This window comes from Argopecten irradians, chromosome 7 (genome assembly GCF_041381155.1).
Source record: "Argopecten irradians isolate NY chromosome 7, Ai_NY, whole genome shotgun sequence".
Classification (NCBI taxonomy): domain Eukaryota; kingdom Metazoa; phylum Mollusca; class Bivalvia; order Pectinida; family Pectinidae; genus Argopecten; species Argopecten irradians.
Genome location: NC_091140.1, coordinates 11,945,477 through 11,967,954, shown reverse-complemented (window position 1 = coordinate 11,967,954; position 22,478 = coordinate 11,945,477). Strand labels below are relative to the sequence as shown.

Below are 22,478 nucleotides of genomic sequence, written 5' to 3'. Positions count from 1 at the left end.
TTTATCAGTTTAAAATGATTTACAAATAAACTTTTAAAAAAATACTTTACATGATTATACAAGTTTCGATTGACAATATATAGCATTTATTCCACAGCCAACATATAAAGAACGAGTCCGATGTGTCACAATGGGAAACGAATAGGCAGTAAAGAAATGGCAAGGTGTAAATATTAAAGCCACAGTGGTGTGATATTTCAAGGATTACAACTTCGGTAAATGCAGTTACAATGCAGTGAATGCCTCTCCAACTATTCACGAATAATGAAATGCGACCGATATGACCGGAAGACGATTTTAAAATGTTAGCAAACGCCTGGAATCCAGCGATAAAGAATGCATGTGCACGAAATGAATGCAAAACGTGAAAAACGAATACGCCGACGTCTCGTGTAGCGTGCACGACGTTAACAACGAGCATGTGTTTTATACGAACAGTTGTGTGCAGTGCTTTCTTCGGTGTAGCATAAATGATAGAAATTCCCAGAAGCATAGCTTTTACAACCAATACAGGAAAACATATTTTCTTGCAACAACCAGGTGATTGATACAATAAAAGCAACAAGTAAATTTACATTTTACAAATTAGCAGACAATATTTATACATAGATAATACATAATTGATTTATAGACTATGCAATAGTGTATTGTACGCAATTAGTCAATTATATATATATTAAACGATTTGATCAATTTATAATTTATTATTTTGTCTGATGAACCAAATGACTCAAAGTAATTAAGAACTTCTTGTAAAGACGAGAGCTATCGGTACGTATGTATGAAACATGTGAAGTCAATGATTAGAAATGCCCGTCAATCAAGCTTTCAGTTAATTAGTGTATTTCAATATCTTACAATATGGTTAATTTACTAATAACAAATGTTTTCACAATATATATGTATAACTAATGTCCTGCTTATTCAATTTAAGTTTGTATTTGTATAAGTTTTATATATAGTTCTAGCAAAGTAAAATATTATGTGTATACGTACATTCATTGGGTTTCTTGTAAAGTAGAGCATCTGTTAAAACTTTAATGCCATTGTTCTGGAAAATGAAAGAACACATTTATATTTAAGTTACTCGTATCGATCCTTTTATTCTAAAAATGTCATCATTTATTCTGTCCTTGTATATTACAGAGTTATATCCCCTGAGATGATGTATCGACTGTGATCTTATGACTTTGTGAATGAAATTAGATCCTATGATAAATATGGCGTTATGCTCGTAAATATATCACGTCAATAAATACCTACCCACATGGACGGTAAATCTTTGATATGCAAATGCTTAATTGTAAAAATCAAAAGGAAGATAATCAAATCTTACATCAAAGACTCCAGCCGCATCCTGGCCGCCGCTGGATATGGGCCACCTCCAAAACCAGAAGATAGGGAATGCGTCTCCGCCTCCATTATCGTACGACTGAAGCTCACTAGTTACCTGTAGATATGGCGACAGTTTATACTCATTACTCTTCTTTGTTTTACATCAAATATATATTTACATCATATACTCAGAACGGGTTTCCCAGTAACATTAAATTAAAATTTATATAGTGAAATGACTGCTACATACGTATCGGGAACTTAAATTATTAGTACTTCTACGTCTGATTTATTATTTTAATAAAACGCCAAAAATTGAAACTGATTTCAGTGAGGGTACATTAAAAATTAAGTATTAAAACATTCTTCTTGTATTGTCATTGTTACGTTTTTATAACTAAGTCATTCATTCCCAGACTAAATCAAAGTACCTCATCTTCTGTGATGTCATTTCCGGTTTTCAATAAAAGTACACTCTTATCTACGGCCAGTACGTTGACTTGAGAATTTGGTGATGCTTCCAGATCTACACGAACAGACTCTCCTGGTTTCGCTGATTTTCTATCGAAATTGATGGCCACCTGCAAATAGTAAAATAGAGTTTTGAAATTTATATGAACTACGTATACTAAGTTAGAGTAATAAATACACATTCATAGAAATTAAATTAATGTATGCTAAAGATGGCCATTGTAACTGTTCTAAACCTTGATTCATATATAATGGTTACATGATATTTAACCGTTGCCTGCAGTGAATATATCAGTACACAAAGAAATAAAAGGTATAACCTATGATAAGGCTACATTCATTATAACTGCCATTCGTATCCATGTGTATATATATACATGGATGCGTGTGGGTCACATAATCAATGATTTGTCACTGTGATCAGAATAACGGTACAACCATCGAAACGTCCTTTTCAGGACATGGATGTGGCGCAGTGGTGTTAGCGGCAGGTATATATGTTTGGCTAGGTGAGTGGGTGCCGTAAGTCGTGAGTTCGTGATCAGGATAGAGTAGGATTCTTAATATTGTTTCTCTTTGTCACTGGTGTTTCTGAGATATTATACTAAAAGACTACAGATGTACTTGTATCTGTCGATTTTATTGCAAAATATCGTTTAAAGTCACGTCAGGATGCATTTTATCCCTGTACTTAAATACTTACAGGATTTTTGAAGACCCCATTGACTTTAAAGGTGATTCCGTCAGCCACGATTTCCCCGTCCTGTCTGACATACTGTACAATCATTCTCGCCTTTGGAGCCATGTCAGCGGTTATCAGAAGGGGGAAAACACCCTCTGTTTGCTGTTGCATATCAAATGTACCGGCGTCTAGAACCATGCCTTTGGATATAATCTGTTAATGAATCATGAAACTATGAGTTTATTCCAAATTAGCACAATATTACTAGATACAAAACGTCACTGTATTATTCAATTAGTTAAGTCATTACAACAATTGATATAGAAACATCGAAGCCAAAACGAAGAATAATGTCATATAGATAATTAAAACAATACAAACAGTAATTAATTTAGGTATAAATCACATTCACATTTTCTAGTAATATTTGAATTACTGTCAACACACAGTAAATGAGTACCTATATATTTTCAAAATAAATAAGTTATGAAGTTATTTTATTTATATCATTTCAAAGAAAGCATGCCTGAGTAATGTTACTAAGATCCCTACCTGATATCGAATCTCGGGAACAATCTGTGTAGATTTTATTTCAAACATTGCATTGGTTCCAGGCTGTAAAGGTAATATATGATATTAGTTATTGTAATTACATTGACTTTGATAAATATTATCGAATATTAACGCCAATCAACACTGTCAATATAAGCCTCAAAGTTATATAGTCTTCAGAGTTAACCATTTTAAAATTGCATACCCGAGTATATTAATGATGCTGCTTTCATATTTGCATAATGGTACTAAAAACCTTTTTTTTCCAATCGTGAACGAATAAAGAAATGTATATATATATTAAATGTCATAGTATTAATGATGTGTACAGTATATACAAAACTTTCAAATTTAATTACATATCTCACCTTCAGCTTGTCTGATAGAAGACTGACTTGAACGTAGCTCTTAGATGGAGATTCACTTAAACTGAGGTCTTTATAATCCTTTTCCTTTTTGTATTCGGCCTACAAAAACAATACAAACACAACTACAGTTCAAGTTCATACATATCTTAAGAAAATAATAAAACTCTAATTACAACTTTTATACGTTTCTTTCGTAAAATAAAGTTGAAACACATGTGATTGCATCTCGCCTAAAGAACGGACATTGAATTTTGAGATAGTATCCCGACTATGACAAGATTCTTGTATTCTTATACAAACATGTAAAAGTTAATGCTGATTACACTATCAAAAGTAACCAGTAATTGACACAAGCGTTCTGTAGGGTTATTTGACAGAAATGGGTTATAACAACGTAATTGAGTCAAGGTATAGTGATGTTCTAAATCTTTTTAGAGGACCTATTACGCTTAATATTTCGATTTTTCCTTGAGGGGCCTTCCACGGGATACACGCTCAAGTTTTTCCATGCTAGGCCATTAACAGACAGTGTAACTAGACATGCCTTCCATATATACTTACGATAATGCTGACGGAGGTGGCGTTCTCTGGTACCATGATATCAAAGTCAATAAGACCATCAGCAGGGATCTTGAAAGACCGAGGGTCGTCATAAACTGTCTCGTATCTCGGGTAGACATGTCGCTCAAATGTCGGCCATGTATCTATTGGTTCTATCACTGGGAAAACGGTTACATTCCCGTCTGTGCCATTGACATCGATAGGTGGCGTTGATGGACGTTGAGTAGAGGTTGTTGGTGGAGGCGGTGTGGTGGTTTTCGGTGGAATCGGGAATTGGTAACTGACGTTCACTTGGACTGGTGTTAATGCATTGGGAATAGGACTGTCGTCTTTTTGTGTTACTCGCAACTGTATAAAAAGGATGTAACGTGGTAACTATGTAAACGACACAACAAGGTTTACATTAACCTTGTATGCGACAAGAATACTTAAGAAATATATTTCTGAATCTAACAACGAAAGATACTTTTCTGTTTTTAATATATAAAAGCATTTCAACTGTAGAATTGAATTATTATAGTACAGTCAAACCTGCAGTAAAGGACACTTTTGTGTAAAAGACATCTTTCTATATAGGACAGACTCTTTCAACTCCATTTACTTCAATTGCTGTATAATTCACATTTGTATAAAGGACATCTGTCTATAAAGGACATTTTGCGATGTTCCATTGGAGTCATTTAAAGCCAGGCTTGACTTTACTAAGTTTTCAGTTCCCTTGATCTTAAACTTAAAGTGACCAAAATTATAAGGTATTATTGTAGAGAAAGGTCGAGTATAAGAACATTAAAAAAAAGTCCGTTACTCACGATGGCGGTGTACTTTAGGCCTGGTTTAAAGTTACTGGGAAGAGATTCTGCGAACTTGATTTTGTCTGCGCTATTATAGAACATGATCTCCTCGCTGTCGTTCATCCTTAAGCCTGTAATGCCCTCGGTAACGTTGGCTTGGACAACAAATTCCGTCCACGATAGACTAGAGTCAATCTTCCGAATCTCATCCAGGGATATCTTTGTCTCGTAATCACCATTTATCTGAAATACGGAGTAGTCAATTAGTTTAAACAATATTTATTCAAATATATACATACATATACACCAATACATACAGACAGCTAGGATGGGAAAACAAGCTTAGAGCTTATACTAATTCCTCTCCTATTAGTAGTCAATTATACATATATGTACGTTCACGTAATGAAGGATACTCATAAAATACTTGTTCAGTAATAATATCATTTAAGATTTAGGTAATAGTTTGAAGATCAAAAGTGGCAGCAAAGGTGATAGCGTTTTGAACAATATATCAAGATATGGTTAGAATTAATTATGGATGGTAAATCCAAAACGCAATTTACATTTGCATCCACTTGTAAATGACTTGTAAATGAGTTCATAATTAGTTACAAAATGGACACTCTTACGAATGACTACCAGTTCATAATCAATTACAAAATGTGTACTCTCTTACGAATAACGTTGAGTTCATAATCAATTACAAAATGTGTACTCTACTGCGAATGACTTTGAGTTCATAATCAATTACAAAATGTGTACCCTCTTGCGAATGACTTCGAATTCATGCATTTGAACTTTAGTTCTAATCATACTTACTTTGAAATGATGATCGATGCCTTCTACGTAACCTTTGTTTCTCTGTAGCCACCAGCTGACATATTTCCTCTTTATCCGGAATACACCAGATCCCTGTACTGGCTTTCCAAATGTATACCTGATCCACAAAAAATAAAAACCACGTATAAACAAAACGTCTGTAATTCCAAAGTTAAATTTCAAACAAGAGGATGGTGCGTAACGATATACCCAATGTGTTTTCTAGAAATAGGAGAGTAAGTTTAGGGAGTTTCGTCTAAGCTTGAGTGTATTAACTAGCATTAAATGAAATCAAATTAATTAGTTTAAAAAAAAATACACGTAATATGTAAACAAAACAATTGTTACCATCACGAAATGGTATCTTGCATAAGAAATCGTAAAATATCCAAAACATTCTCCTTTTTAAATCTGCATGATGAGTTTAATGCCAACGTGATATTTAATTAAATCCATCGCATTCATTTTCCAACACGGAAGATTAAAATATCATGAAAACATAATACACCTAATATTAATAGTTCCACATTGTTTTCATCTAAATCAAAAAAGTTTATTCGCCGGACATTGTCAAATACACCTACCACATAGCGGTATTTGACACTGACGGAAAACAGCTCATATTACAATGAGCGCATTGGTTTTTTCTTCTTACCTATTTCTAAGTAAAACATTAATGGAAAGATGAAATTATTTCTAACGTCTTTACGTATTTAATTAAGTCATATTTTGATATTGCGGCCGGATAAAATATACATTAATGGCACTGCTTTAAAATGTCAACTTTTTATGGCTCAGGACAGAAAGACAACGGTGTATTGTAAAATCTAGGCACTTTTTACCCTGTCTAAAACACCCTCGTTTGGATGTTTATACACTGGCCATATGTTATCTATATTTGTCATACTAGTATACATAACTATACAAACAGGATACGAGTACATACATAGCAGATATTTTCACTGTTATGGTCTTGTCCGTTGTCACTCCAAAAGGCGGCAGAATAACCTTAACCTCGAACTTCGGCAGTACTGGGAAAACCAAAGAATAATTAGGTAATACAGAAAACAGAGAACAATAAGGAATGGAGACTTGGAAGGACTAAAAAATCATCACACAGTTAAAAAAAACCTCATTGCTGTTTCATCTTATTGTATCAATAATATACATGGTTCAACACTACATTATGTCATTTTTTAAAATATATCAAATCATATGACATATCAGTTAACAATATCAACGTTACGTATTTAGCTACAGAATCATATGATAATCATAAAACTATACAACTAAATTGACGTACCATATTCAGCCACAGAGAATGTCTTCTCCCGTGTTTCCGCCTACAATAGTAAGGTAGGTATTGATAGTATAATGCTATTAGTCATGCTTTCAGTCGCTTTACTTTACAAAATTATTTCAAATATGATTACAAATCATTTAGATAGCATATTAGCGTTATTCATTTATTTCTTTTTAATAAACTTTACTTTTCGTTTTCCTCAAACATAACTCTTTTAGTGAAAAAAATCACATTGTTCATCCTTGAACTTGTGATTAGTACAATGTCAGACTAACTATTTGTTATACTAACCCCTTGGTTGACCTTAATAGTCCAGTCGCCTAGCACCGGATGGTCAGACATCACCATGGAGCCGTTGATGACGCCACTAGGGTCAGTTAAGCCTGTCCACTGTTGGATCTTGTTTTTCTTGGGATCCTAAATATGAGCAGAGAACTAGATATGAGCCGACCGAACGCTACAACTGTATCTGCTACTTTATGTAACAATACCAATATTTACAGTATATGCGAGATATATTGTCATAAAAATAACAAGAATAGTGTTTGAAATACGTATCTGAATTACCCTTTGAAGTTGTATTACAAACAATGTTTTCAATTAAAATCAATTTTCATGGACATTTAAAATTAGAGCAAATTAAATGAAACACCTCTCAGGGTTAACAGTATGGCGAACTTTGAGATTCCCAAGGGTTAGAGATACCCCTTCCAGGGAGTCAATCAATTACTTTAGAGACTAATGCCCTTATAATTTAAACCATTTTAGTGAGATGCAATGCTGTCTTACCATGTACAGAATAAACACAGCAGACCTTTATTGCTTCCAAACATAAATCAGCACATATTGGATATTCGGATTTAGATTCGAGATGAATGTATCGTAAAATATGTTAAAACAAACATATTGTACAATATAATTAAGAAATAATACAATCTGTATATATGTTAATTACCTCAGACACATTCATGTTCACGTTTTACGTTACAAGTTCAGTACGAGTGTTATAGCAAATCACTATCTATTTATATATCCTGAAGAAGGAGTTGGTAAGTTGTAATAGTAATAATTTGTTTTAATCCCATGTTTTTGTAATGGCAACAAGGAATATATTTAAATCAAACCATTTTGATTTGCATTTTTGATGTTCGTACAATTTACAAATGTCAGTACAGTATTTTCAAGTTAGTATTTAAATTCAATGGTGCCCGAAGTACATGCTATACTTACAAAGATTGATACATCCATAGGTTTGTCCAGTAGGGTAAGGTCCGGCAACATTCCGAAAATTCTGAAGCGTACTGAAACCATAAAAAATAATATACAAAATGAGGATATATCATATACAGCTTTTGTTACCTAGAATTGGCATTTATAAGGCATTGTTTTTCAACTCATTATTGTATTAAAATAAAATCATATGCACATGAAATTGAAATATTGAAAGCACAATGAGTAAGGATTAACTTAATAGTTTATAATAAATGCGATAAGCATTATCTTCTGACCCATCTCAAGGAAAAACGAATATATGCAAAAATCAATATTTATACATCTTGATCTTGATAAAGCAATTAAAAATATTGTATAATAATAAATTATTATTAAATAGGGCATAATAGTGATACATTTTTTGAAGTGAAAGTAGTTTCAATATTTCAAAATAACATGCACTACTACACAAAAACTGGTTAGAATAGATATTTGTAAATAAAGATATATTTACAGCAGTGCTTAAAATAATGTAAAAATGTAGAACAAGAGAGAGAGAGAGAGAGAGAGAGAGGGGGGGGGGGGGAGAGAGAGAGAGAGGGAGAGAGAGAGATATATCGAACCACGTATCTGGATATGAAAGAGAAAATGACATGGCACATTTTTTTCTTTCATATCTTGATACATTTTTCTTTTCCTTTTTTCTACAGCTAACAACATGATGTGTTTTCTGGGACATCAATCTTGAAATATCATTATAATTATATTTCGTTTTAATTTTCATTACGAGAAACCATTTTCACTCATTTGATACTATGGTCCTGTATATATTAGGTTATATATGATGTCACAGGTGGCTATGCACTATAATTTGATACACCTCAATGTACTGAATTAAAGCTCATATCTTATCAGTGATCTGTTTTGATCAAGTGAACAGCTTTTTTGATAGATTTGTGACAGGAGCCATTTTTCTCCCGTTACTGGCTATGATGACAGTTAATCTACATACCTGTAGCTAAGGTGATTTATGATAACCCGGGGCTACCTGGCCGTGTATACTTTGTAGCGACACGTTATTAACATACCTAATTGATATAATGCTGACACACAATACTGAGACAGCACCTGCTCTAATAATCTACCTTAAAACTTCAGTAGAGAACCTACAAGCCTGATTAACAGCTGATATTTAAATAATAACCAACTTAATTATATACATTTTCAGTATTACGTCGGTTTTTATGTTTAACTTAATCTTGATGATCTTAATTTTCGGTATGCGAAACATTTAGTATAGTTGAAAATGATATTAAAATTGTGTTACATATATATATATATTCCCGTAAATATTTTAATGTTATTTGATGTCTGTAAGCTCAATTTCATATTAAGTAAACTGATCACAGTAATTGAATCATCTCCGTAATGGCACAAAGTCGTTCAAAGATGTACTATTCAATGATACTAAAAAAGTACTCTTCTAAACTCACAATTAAATTCTTTTTTTATTACTATTTCTAAGAACGTTATGATTCATTAGAAAAGGTGCATGATTATATTGAGTGCAAAGTGGTACGAAACTTAGTTAATAATATAATAAAACACGCATAAGCTAGCGTAGAGTGTTTCAAGTAGTACATGTATTTATTCATTTTGTCATACCATAACAATAAATTTTCCTTAATTAGATATTTCCTTATTATTTCTTATTTCCCGAAGTTGAACAAATTTTGCCATGCTAGGTTTATTATGATAATATATTTTAATTAAAAGAAATAATACAATCTGTATATATGTTAATTACCTCAGACACATTCATGTTCACGTTTTACGTTACAAGTTCAGTACGAGTGTTATAGCAAATCACTATCTATTTATATATCCTGAAGAAGGAGTTGGTAAGTTGTAATAGTAATAATTTGTTTTAATCCCATGTTTTTGTAATGGCAACAAGGAATATATTTAAATCAAACCATTTTGATTTGCATTTTTGATGTTCGTACAATTTACAAATGTCAGTACAGTATTTTCAAGTTAGTATTTAAATTCAATGGTGCCCGAAGTACATGCTATACTTACAAAGATTGATACATCCATAGGTTTGTCCAGTAGGGTAAGGTCCGGCAACATTCCGAAAATTCTGAAGCGTACTGAAACCATAAAAAATAATATACAAAATGAGGATATATCATATACAGCTTTTGTTACCTAGAATTGGCATTTATAAGGCATTGTTTTTCAACTCATTATTGTATTAAAATAAAATCATATGCACATGAAATTGAAATATTGAAAGCACAATGAGTAAGGATTAACTTAATAGTTTATAATAAATGCGATAAGCATTATCTTCTGACCCATCTCAAGGAAAAACGAATATATGCAAAAATCAATATTTATACATCTTGATCTTGATAAAGCAATTAAAAATATTGTATAATAATAAATTATTATTAAATAGGGCATAATAGTGATACATTTTTTGAAGTGAAAGTAGTTTCAATATTTCAAAATAACATGCACTACTACACAAAAACTGGTTAGAATAGATATTTGTAAATAAAGATATATTTACAGCAGTGCTTAAAATAATGTAAAAATGTAGAACAAGAAGAGAGAGAGAGAGAGAGAGAGAGAGAGAGAGAGGGGGGGGAGAGAGAGAGAGAGAGGAGAGAGAGAGATATATCGAACCACGTATCTGGATATGAAAGAGAAAATGACATGGCACATTTTTTTCTTTCATATCTTGATACATTTTTCTTTTCCTTTTTTCTACAGCTAACAACATGATGTGTTTTCTGGGACATCAATCTTGAAATATCATTATAATTATATTTCGTTTTAATTTTCATTACGAGAAACCATTTTCACTCATTTGATACTATGGTCCTGTATATATTAGGTTATATATGATGTCACAGGTGGCTATGCACTATAATTTGATACACCTCAATGTACTGAATTAAAGCTCATATCTTATCAGTGATCTGTTTTGATCAAGTGAACAGCTTTTTTGATAGATTTGTGACAGGAGCCATTTTTCTCCCGTTACTGGCTATGATGACAGTTAATCTACATACCTGTAGCTAAGGTGATTTATGATAACCCGGGGCTACCTGGCCGTGTATACTTTGTAGCGACACGTTATTAACATACCTAATTGATATAATGCTGACACACAATACTGAGACAGCACCTGCTCTAATAATCTACCTTAAAACTTCAGTAGAGAACCTACAAGCCTGATTAACAGCTGATATTTAAATAATAACCAACTTAATTATATACATTTTCAGTATTACGTCGGTTTTTATGTTTAACTTAATCTTGATGATCTTAATTTTCGGTATGCGAAACATTTAGTATAGTTGAAAATGATATTAAAATTGTGTTACATATATATATATATTCCCGTAAATATTTTAATGTTATTTGATGTCTGTAAGCTCAATTTCATATTAAGTAAACTGATCACAGTAATTGAATCATCTCCGTAATGGCACAAAGTCGTTCAAAGATGTACTATTCAATGATACTAAAAAAGTACTCTTCTAAACTCACAATTAAATTCTTTTTTTATTACTATTTCTAAGAACGTTATGATTCATTAGAAAAGGTGCATGATTATATTGAGTGCAAAGTGGTACGAAACTTAGTTAATAATATAATAAAACACGCATAAGCTAGCGTAGAGTGTTTCAAGTAGTACATGTATTTATTCATTTTGTCATACCATAACAATAAATTTTCCTTAATTAGATATTTCCTTATTATTTCTTATTTCCCGAAGTTGAACAAATTTTGCCATGCTAGGTTTATTATGATAATATATTTTTACAAAGCGGTTTCTAATACCTTACTAATGTTTACAATTAATTATAAAATGGTACTCGACTATAATATAATCATTATCACAAAACATACATTTTCGATTTTGTCTGTCTATATATCTATATCTACCAGTTTCTAAATTTAATTTGTGAGACAATAATCTAACTTTTTGTATTTTCTTTGATATGTTATAGCTGAATAGAAAATCACCATATCAACATATTGTAAGCACATTTCGATGATAAACTCTCAAACTTGCCTGTTTGTCCAGGTTTGTACATGGCTCTGTCGGTCTGGACTAGAATAGAGGCGCTCTTTTTATCAAATTTCAGCTGTGTCCAGTTAGCGAAATTCAGGCCACCAGTGCCTTCAACCTTCATTCCGTACTCCCCCGAAGTCAGGTGACTGGGAACTCGGACATCAATTAGGGTGGATACACCTAAACCAAAACAACAACAGTTAGCATTGTCTTAATTAAACGTACACTCATTACAGATACAAATCCAGTCCAATATCGTAAGATTTTGAATATTATTTCTGAACACAGCATTAACATTCTGAATATATACTTTAAAAACAAAGCAGCAAAGAAATTATTTAATAATTATATAAGAATATAATTTATTATATAAGTTTCTTTGTCATTTATATACAAAACAAAAGTAAAATAAAACCAGGATAAGAACCATCAGAATGTAATTATTGTGAAAACACACAGTATATCCGTCATATGTATGACAGACTATATGGAAACCCTGGATTAAAATGAAGATAATAACGTTATGCACCTAACACCATTCTTGTCTCTTCAAACGCGACATATCATTAATTTTGCTCAATTTTATCACTATCAAGTATATATACAGCCATTATATAGGTTATGGTAATCACACAAAACATCCGTATGGACATTTCTAACAGTAATTGTCATGGCGAATGTCAATTCCCTGTAATAGCTAGATTAGAAAATATACCAAGAGAAATACGCTTTATCAATATAAAAATCTACAGTGTATATGAAAACTAGAATTGTTCGGAACACATTGTATTTATTTGGTTTATTAATATGTTTTATAAGTTGAGAATATCATTATGGTGGGTTTTTTTATCACACACTTGAACAATTGAGTTTTGAGTTATGTGTTACCTTACCATTTTTATTGGGGTCGGTAGTTTGGAGAATCCTCTTTGAGTTCTGTGCCACTGTGGCGTTATCCTGGTCTGTTCTTTGTAACGTCACCGTGACGTCGACTGGGCCTTCGGACCTCAGGATGTGAACATATACCCTGGTGTCAAGGTTTGGCCGGATGGTTTCTGGCATGGTCACTACATAGGAACTAGACAGAAACAAAACAAATATAACAACTAACTTCTTAAATTCAAATTTTACGGATGTGCTATTAAAATAGAGGGTTTCGAGATATCAAAACCACGTCGGTAAAATACTATATACTGTTTGGTAATTGTGACCGCACAAATATTACGTCAAAATATGACGTTAAAACACCGAAAAGTGGGGCTAATCGGCGGTATCTCTAAATCGATATGTAATTGTCATATTGTGTCTATCAAAGTTTGTTTCAGTTTCTAATTAGGCTATATTATCATTGACATCATTGATCATTGACCAGTAAGACGGGATAGCTCGATTGTTGTTAAACCACTTAATATCCAAGGCAACTCAGTTTTATGCAATTCCTGCAGCGAGATTTCATCCAGTGAATTAATTTCAATTTCGTAAGGTTCCTACAATTCTTACGGTGAAATATTTAAACTAGAAATGAAATATCCAGATATTATCGCATTAGAATATCTAATTATAAACAACAGAATTTAAATCTTGTGTTGAAATTATTTGAAATCGGTATGACTTCGATACGTGATTTGGAAGTGAAGGTGCTACAGATATCCTATTGACATTTTCATAAATGAAATAGGGCGTTACATAACATTTACACCTAGACAGGATGATTACACTGTGGTACGTTGCAAGGAAAGATGCCACCGTGGCTAAGTCATTTACATATTAATGAAACGATCATGCCGAAAGTACAGTTAAACTATACACAATAGGAAAAAACATGTATTTTAATTATGTGGATGATAACGCATTACATATAGTGTATTTATGGAAATGTCATGTCATGCTGTTTAATTGTGTACGACACATATTTAAAAATGTGTACATTTATGAATTTAAAAAGGAAATAATGCCTGTTGTTGGTTAGTTATAATGCGCTAAAACCACAGATATTCTTCCATACTATAGAAACATTTTGTCAGCATATCAAAACGACAACATACATTTATCATATCTATAATCGGTACAATCGTAGTATAGGGTGAAATGGTAAGAAAAGGTTCGGTATATAAATAATTAAAATCAATTATTTTAATCCATAATAAGATTCAAATGGAATGTGTTTTATCATTTTTAATAATGGATTTACGTTAGAAAATCTCAAATTTTGGTTTTAAGCAATAAATAAAAAAAAACTATATGAGAAATATAACTGAACATTTTGATCCCAAAATGGGTTATCGTATGTCTGATAAAATCGAGATTTTGATATTTTTTTTAAAATGACGCGTTTCTACCGCATTAATGATACATAATTATCTTATTTATGGAGAACACAACTGCACTGGAGAAAAAAAATATTCAATTACTTTTTTACCGAATATCTTATCCTAGTCGAATGTTGTTGAGTGATACATGACATTGATATGTAACTTGTCAAGAATGAGGACTTACTCCGATTTTAAAAAACAACTATTTGAATGTTAATTGAAAAGAGCTGGTGATATTTCGTACATTAAACTCTGTCGTAATATCAGCGGTCACTACTGAGGTATCAGCGAGTGTGATATACACTCTGACACGTTTCTAGCTGAAATGCGGCCTCATTTGTTTCTCACCACTGACACATCAAGACTGATGGCCATGCCAGGAACTCAGAAAAACTGAGCGTGGATTAAGATGTTGATAGTAACGCCATGTACATAAACATATATGTCATAATGAAGTCATTAAAATTCATAACTTTGTCGAAATACCTGGAGCTCTCAGAACTCGCTAACACTAAGTCAGTTGGTACAAAGTTCTTACGCCTGTACAAACAAAAACTATTACACCAGGAAATGCGACCTTTGTAATAGTGATCAATGAGAGAATAAAACCACAACAAAAAATCAGAACAATGAAAAACATTTGGTTTTTTTTACTTTATAAAAGATCTTTCATTTCGGTAACAAATGAATAGTTCTAATGTTTATTTAAACTGGGTTTTTTTTATTTATGTTCTTATATTACGCTGAAATGTTATGCTCCAGTACAATTTCCTGTTATTTCATTTTTTCTCCTTTCGGAAATGTTAATTAATTATTTTTGTCTGGTAGTTTTGTCAGGAATTACTTGATTTGTCACTGAGCGGGGCTCATTCATCTTCATTTACTGTAAAGCCCAAGAGAACAGGTAGACTTTGTTAAAATGAAATATCTGTATTCCGGTCATAGCAGGGTCATGATAACAGTCTTCTCGCCATGCGACCGAGTCACTGCGCCTCATCCATTAACACTAAACATGGAAGTGCACTGAACCACTGTGGCTTACGCCATTCATTACGTAGTTTATACACTTGTATAACATCGAAACTTCATTTTGTTTATAAGACAATGACATGTTCGCAAAATTCTGCTTAGAGAAATAATGAGATAATAACATTTATAAAGGTTTCATCCAGATTGGGAAAGTCTTACTGATTTAAATTGATTACTTATAGTTCTGAATGAAAGTCTCAATTTATACTTACAAAAAACAATGAAATGTAGATTTATTATGATATTTTTAAACATAAGGAGAATTTCATGACGTAGTATAATAGAACATTTACATCGTTATAAATTGTTATATAACACATGACATAAATACGCATAATCTGGGTGATAATAAATTAATAGTCAAAGAACATTTATTAAAACTTACTTCAAAGCAGAGCAGAGTGTGATGGTGGCCACGCCCACAAGTAAACCGAACATGGCGGTACCCATGTCGGCTGGAATTCTAAAACACAAAAAGACACATGATAAGTATCTATGTTATAGATAGGTATTTATGTTATAGCATTCAGTATGTTTCTGTCATAAGAACTTATTGTATTGCATAATTTTGGGTATGAATATGACTATATTTAATTGTAACCTATACAGAAATGTTGTGCTGCTGCCAATATTGTCTTTTGTTGTATGGTTTGTTAAGGGACATACTTCCTAAGAATTTTACCATAGAGCAAACCCATTAATGCAAATGAATGGCTTCTCGTCAATTTCCTCATGCAAAACCATTTTTTGAAATCCATAAGGTATCAAAGGAATAATGTATAATCTCAATAGAACTGCAGTAAACGTGTGACCTAATCATGCGGAATATATTAATAAAAAATTCAGTGACATAGTTGGACCTCCTTTGAAACGTCACTTTTATTTTTATGACTTCGAAAAATGCATGATGTACATGTTCGTGTGTTTTCTGGTGGGCGTTTAACAAAGGAACATTACTAGGCAGTTTTATTTATATTATAAATGTGACTATAAAATTCTTATAGACTATAATTAATTATTCAAATGACCCAGTTCTGACAGCCACTAATCTTCAAACGACAGACTATACCAGTACTACCTTCAACCAATTTTCGTTTTACATTCTGTAATAGTATTATTCCAATATTAGACGCATAGATGGTCATCACACTGATTTTCTTTGGTTAACTGTGTGTAAATATACAGAGTATAGGAAGTATATTTCAGATTTTACTTCGCTTGATGAGTAAATATTATTGTGCATGAAATTAGGATATGTCAAGCTATAAGGAAATATTAAATGGTATCATCAGAATTAGTTTAAAAGTTAATAATAATTAGCTTTGACGCTTCACAATAATTTAGCTAACATCCGAGTTCAATTTACTTTGGAAGGAAAGTAACTGCCAAAATTCGTTTCTTGTGCGAAAAATAACTACACCTGGATTTATTCCTAATCCCAACAGCTAAAGAACAATATTCATGTAATGCCAACACATGTGTAGTTGTTATAAGATAAAATATATAACTTAAATCATCTTAGTTTGGGGCCGCGGTGGCCGAGTGGTTAACCTGCCTCGACATATGACCACAAGCCTTCCACCTGTTGGTCGCGAGTTTGAATCCCATGTGGGGCAGTTGCCAGGTACTGACCGCTGGTCGGTGGTTTTTCTCTGGGTACTCCGGCTTTCCTCCACCAACAAACCTGGCACGTCCTTAAAGGCCTACTACCTTTCCGAAACGGCTTTTAATTTTTAGAATGGGAATGTAAAACAAGATCGATAATTTTGAAGAGTCTTAAAAATTATTACCTTACCGTTAATACTACATTTATCATCACCTTCTGAACGATTTGATTAAAATAAATAAAATGTTTATTTTCATAACGCGGGTCGTATTATGTTTCCCGCCGTCGTCCTAAATACCGCGCGTAGGTTGATTATCACTGCGCCAGACGGCAAAACAGCGAATTGACTCGCCACTGTTTCATATATTACGCAGGAAATTTTGCATATGTTTGGTGTCGTAACCTTATTTTAGGTCATTGGTATGCGATTTCTGATGTTATTAATGTTTTTTAAGAAACCTTTATATTTTGCTCCGGAAAGGTAATGGGCCTGTTAATTGGACGTTAAACTAATCAAACCAAACCAAACTTAAATTACAAATAACACCCATTTTAGAATAGTTCGTTAATCTTAATGCTTACAACATAATCCCTACTCTCTTGACTGAATTACTCGAAGATGATTTACCGATATATTGCCGATCTCGAGATACCGATAACGAATTCTGAGCGTAGGTTTACACCTTACTGTCATTTATCATTGAGTGTCAAATAATTTTAAAACCGTTTTCATGTTGACCTCATTCATAACATGAAGAGTTTTGGAAATTGTGCTCTATTCCATTGTATATATTAGATAAAATAACAATATGCTTTAACTTTTTTCCTAAATGTACCAACATCGTTCACAATTAGATTGATATAGGTTCGATACTGTTGTAAACAATGACGATGCGTATGTCTACACAACGTTAACATGGAATCATGCTGTGCAGTACAACTAACTACAGTGTCTCGGTCCACATTTATATAATAATAATGCGTAGTGGTTACTCCTTAGGCTGTCTATCTAAATATATACGCCCTTTTCTATTATTAAGCCATGCTACACATCTTTGCTTGCAGGTGAAACTCGTATTTCTGAGATTCTCAACAACAAAGTATGTATTATTAACTCTTAATTATCTTGTTGTGAGCATGAGCTGAATGAACATAACCAATTAAATCCTATTGGACTAAGTTCTTGTCATACCAATGTCTAAAACCTTGAATTGTAACAAGTTTTCAAATGAACATTAATCCTCTCTTAATCAAACATACTATGAATTTGCTAGATATTTATGAAAGCATTGAAGCTATTATATATCAGAACCCAATTTGCATCATTAACAAAAACGTATAACTACATGTAATGGTTATAATTTATGTAATATGAACCATTTCTTCAGTGTGATCAGCCTGAGATAATGCTACCTGACCACCTGACACAAGTCAGTCAAATCATATGAACAAAATCGGTGTGATAAAGATAATTTTATGAACATTTTATAAAACCGCTGTACCAACACTTTCTGAAATCTATGAACAACATGGCATACGCACATGAACAAAATCAGCAGTTACAATATGATATGATATGACACGTACGGCCGATACACTGCCTCCCTATAACTATGAATTGATGTGTCTATATCTGTTGGTGATTCGGCTGTAATTAATAGTGTGACGAATCCATGTGACTGCCAGTGATGATGTTATTAATGATATTACACAACTCTCATCATGAATGTCGACTTCTCGTTTGATCTTATATAACTATGATGACTCCATGTGTCACTTCATTACATACATGTCAAACGTGTACATATAAGTCATACAGCAAGAAGGTGAAACTGGTGACATAATTTAATACCAATATAACAACAATCAATAGAAAATAAACCTATCAGTTAGTAAGTACAGTATACGTAGTTATTTCCTAGATTTTAAAGTCTGAAATATCACATCGTAAACATGTATTACACACAGCCAATTAGGAATACTTTGTTTGAATGAATCCTCTATTCAGATATTTGCACATGGGTAGAGTTTTCGTTAAGATTTATTTTCAAATCCAAATCCAAATTTAACAATCACCCTTAAAATAATATCTTACTAAAGTTAATATTTCGTGATTTTAATCAGAAACAACGCGTTACGAGGTGTGTCATTGTTGATGAAAGACAATCCCTATTATTTGAAACAGAAATAATAAAATAACAATACATATCTAACTGTAAAGATCAATTTACATCTATTAACATCATCGATACTATGTTGAAAAATGTTTTATAACTATATTATGTAGGTACAGAAATATTTAAAAATGGAAACCAATCCTTGAATAAATTTCAAAGCACTCAATACATTAGAGTCTTCTTGAGATACAAATTCTCACACATTATCCTTTTGTATATTGCCTTAAGTATGAATGGGACTATAACAGTGGTCATCAATGTCAGATAGTAAAATCATTTCACTGCTCAATCCTTCTCTCCCAGATACCAGTAATGCTTGACCACGATCCCTGTAGATACCAGTAATACTTGACTACGTGTCACTGTAGATACCAGTAATAATTGACCACGATCCCTGTATCTGTCGGCAAGTTTCAGGTTTATGAAGGACTTACAGACAGGCTTTACACCATTACTTTTTATGACAGACCGACATGTTTTATTGTAGCATGATCTTAAAAGGGAAACATTTTGTTAACAAGACATTATACAGTTCGCTTGGTTGCCTTCTGTGTTATATAGACAGACAAGGGAATAGTTTAGCTGATTTGTATAGTGTTTGTCTTCTATGGAGACGTTAAATCGTTTGGAATACCCTATTACTAGCATTGTCTATATGATAAAAATTTGCTTTAATAATTTATTAAATTGGTTGTAGTTTGGATTAAGATTTCGTTCTTTAAAGTCCCATCTTTAGTATGTTTAAAGTTGTATGGTCTATCACTTTCGCTCTTTTTGTCATAGTGAAAACTGTTTAAGTGTTATACACATTTTCCCCCGTCTGTACGAGGTTTAAACTTTCTACTTTTACCACTTTTTATAAAGTTGCAGCACTGGAAGTATTTTTAATTATAGAAGTAAAAAATCTTTTTAACGTGTACACGTCAAAAATAAGCTCGAAAGATGCCGAATCATTCCGAACTCTTCCGAATATCGTCGCGACAATCTCGAAGTAACACGAGAGATGTGAAACCAAATGTCAACAATTTTTTTCATAAACAAAACATGTGGTCGACCCCAGCAGACTGGATCTACAAAGAAAATAATGCATGCACATTACAATATTTGATATACACAATATTGAATTACGGCAATGTGTGAGTTAGATGTTTCAAATACTCGCTCTGTGGACATATACCAGCACGATTTGCTCATATTAGCCAGAAGGAAAACGTAAAAAAACACATGTGCGCTTACGCTAGTAACATCACAGATGATGTACGTGTGTTAGGAATGCCGACAAAAGCCGAAGGTATGAAATAAGGCGCTGTATTTCCAGCAATATGTACCCTAGAATATGTGCTCTAATGGAAATGCTATATTTTACTTAATCAATAAGTTACATGTTTCCAAATATCAAATTTTTAAGCAATATATCGTTACAGTGAAAATTTGAAATTTATTTTGATGAATGTGTATCATAAATATGATTTCGTAAAATTGGTAATTTTACATCTTTGAAAATTTTGTAATTGGCGAAAAGATGAATCAGTGAGATTTCATTTTTGTTCGTATCCTTGGTATCCATAAAATGTTTCGATTAGAAAAATAAAGAATATGATAATTTTCAGCAAAATAAAGGTGTATGTCTAAGCAGAATAGCTCTAAGGATCTGTGATATACAAGCTTCAGGCGCTTCTCAGTCATTACCATAAATCACTTATATATTTGTAATTATCAGTATGCATCGCCATGAATGTTCATAACACCAAAGGAAAGGCGACCATAATAGTAATATTTTAATAGGGATGATGGATAGTGGTTCATCTATGGGAGTGTGACTCGTACTATAGTGGTATTGATACCGTCAGGTGGAACTCAGGTTCACCCAGTATATGACATCAATGTAATGAGACTGATTAACTGTATGCATTATGCGTACGATATCTAATAGAGCACTGGCCTCATGCTAATTAGATAGGGGACCCGTATCATTCCTATAATAGTACCAGTATTTATGATCTGTATAATTATATTGTGCAATATTTGATTACATTAAAAACGTTTTCTGCTGAAAATAATAACAAAATATAACTATACATTCATATATCAAGCTACATGATTACATGATCCCACTCTGTGGGTACAAGTGTCGTCACACACTAACGCAACAGTCATCTGATACCACATTTGTCCCTATCATATGTATAATTTACACCACAATGAATGATATTCGCCGATAAAAACCACAGACCTATTGGTAACAGAGTGAGTTCATTGCTTCCTCCTTTTTCATGTTTCTAACAATAGTTTAATTGATCCTTATTGTATATTCAAAGCAAATCATAACTAATCTGTATTCCAAAATAGAATCTCAGTCACGATAATATGCAAAATATTCTTACGTCGTTTCCGGGTCACTGTAGAATGGCCGTAGTTATTCCCTAGGTATCTCTATAGTACCTGATATGAATAAACATCGCTGTCTGACCTATATACAAATTCACCTTGACCAAAGTTAATTAGGACTTGATTATAATTATTATTTTGAGTTTTGGAGTTTGGCAAATTGAAAAAGAAATTAAAAAGTAGGAACCTAAATTCTTGGTAGCAAACATCCATGAAAATATACATTGTAATATAAGATTTATCTCAAATACAAAATCGGATGAAAGTGGTGTATAATCCAAATCTCAAATATAAGTTGAATAACATCACTTACTTCGAAACAAACCTTTTTAACGAAGTCTTTTAAAAATCACTACAACTTGTTCAAACTTTTTGGTGTACTGGTACGGATCCAAACGAATATTGATTCACAGAACCATTTTCCTCTTGCTTAGTGTTTAAAGAGTCCTTATCTCTGTTAACTGCCGTTACGATCTGTGTAAGATATATATATATATATATAGGTTCAAGTCTTCTGCCACACTTTTATACGCATGGCTACACATGAGATGACTGATGAGCACGGTCATGGTCTACGTCACACCAGCACGTTCTACCGGTCCCAAACTTGAACCAGATCCGTTGATTGGTTGGTTTCTTCATATCCGGTCATGCTCATCAACAGGTTGTATTTACCTGTGCCAGGTAAACATCGCTCTGGAATGACCGTCGCCAGAGTGTTTGGGGTCAGTGAAGGGAAGTATGTAATACCTAGAGGGGCTTCAGAGAACCTGACT

At 32.7% G+C, this 22,478-nt stretch overlaps 1 protein-coding gene across 4 annotated transcripts in view; it reads right to left on the bottom strand.

Moving 5' to 3' along the window:
• Positions 1 to 22,200, bottom strand: part of LOC138327571 (CD109 antigen-like) — a 32,760-nt gene extending 10,560 nt beyond the window's left edge. For 2 of the 4 annotated variants that reach the window (XM_069273761.1, XM_069273763.1), the window contains exons 1-17: positions 22,016 to 22,200; positions 15,917 to 15,994; positions 13,084 to 13,268; positions 12,191 to 12,370; positions 10,180 to 10,250; positions 7,177 to 7,302; positions 6,886 to 6,925; positions 6,529 to 6,613; positions 5,583 to 5,700; positions 4,779 to 5,003; positions 3,970 to 4,317; positions 3,409 to 3,507; positions 3,041 to 3,103; positions 2,510 to 2,701; positions 1,767 to 1,916; positions 1,337 to 1,450; positions 997 to 1,051 (exon numbers count right to left, since the gene is read on the bottom strand). In XM_069273761.1, coding sequence (XP_069129862.1) covers positions 997 to 1,051; positions 1,337 to 1,450; positions 1,767 to 1,916; positions 2,510 to 2,701; positions 3,041 to 3,103; positions 3,409 to 3,507; positions 3,970 to 4,317; positions 4,779 to 5,003; positions 5,583 to 5,700; positions 6,529 to 6,613; positions 6,886 to 6,925; positions 7,177 to 7,302; positions 10,180 to 10,250; positions 12,191 to 12,370; positions 13,084 to 13,268; positions 15,917 to 15,981 — 2,116 coding nt within the window. In that variant the 5' untranslated portion in view covers positions 15,982 to 15,994; positions 22,016 to 22,200. Of the gene's footprint in view, positions 1 to 996; positions 1,052 to 1,336; positions 1,451 to 1,766; positions 1,917 to 2,509; positions 2,702 to 3,040; positions 3,104 to 3,408; positions 3,508 to 3,969; positions 4,318 to 4,778; positions 5,004 to 5,582; positions 5,701 to 6,528; positions 6,614 to 6,885; positions 6,926 to 7,176; positions 7,303 to 8,115; positions 8,184 to 10,179; positions 10,251 to 12,190; positions 12,371 to 13,083; positions 13,269 to 15,916; positions 15,995 to 22,015 lie in introns of those variants that run through there. The other 2 variants (XM_069273762.1, XM_069273765.1) reach the window with 2 other exon arrangements.
• Positions 22,201 to 22,478: the final 278 nt, after the last annotated feature.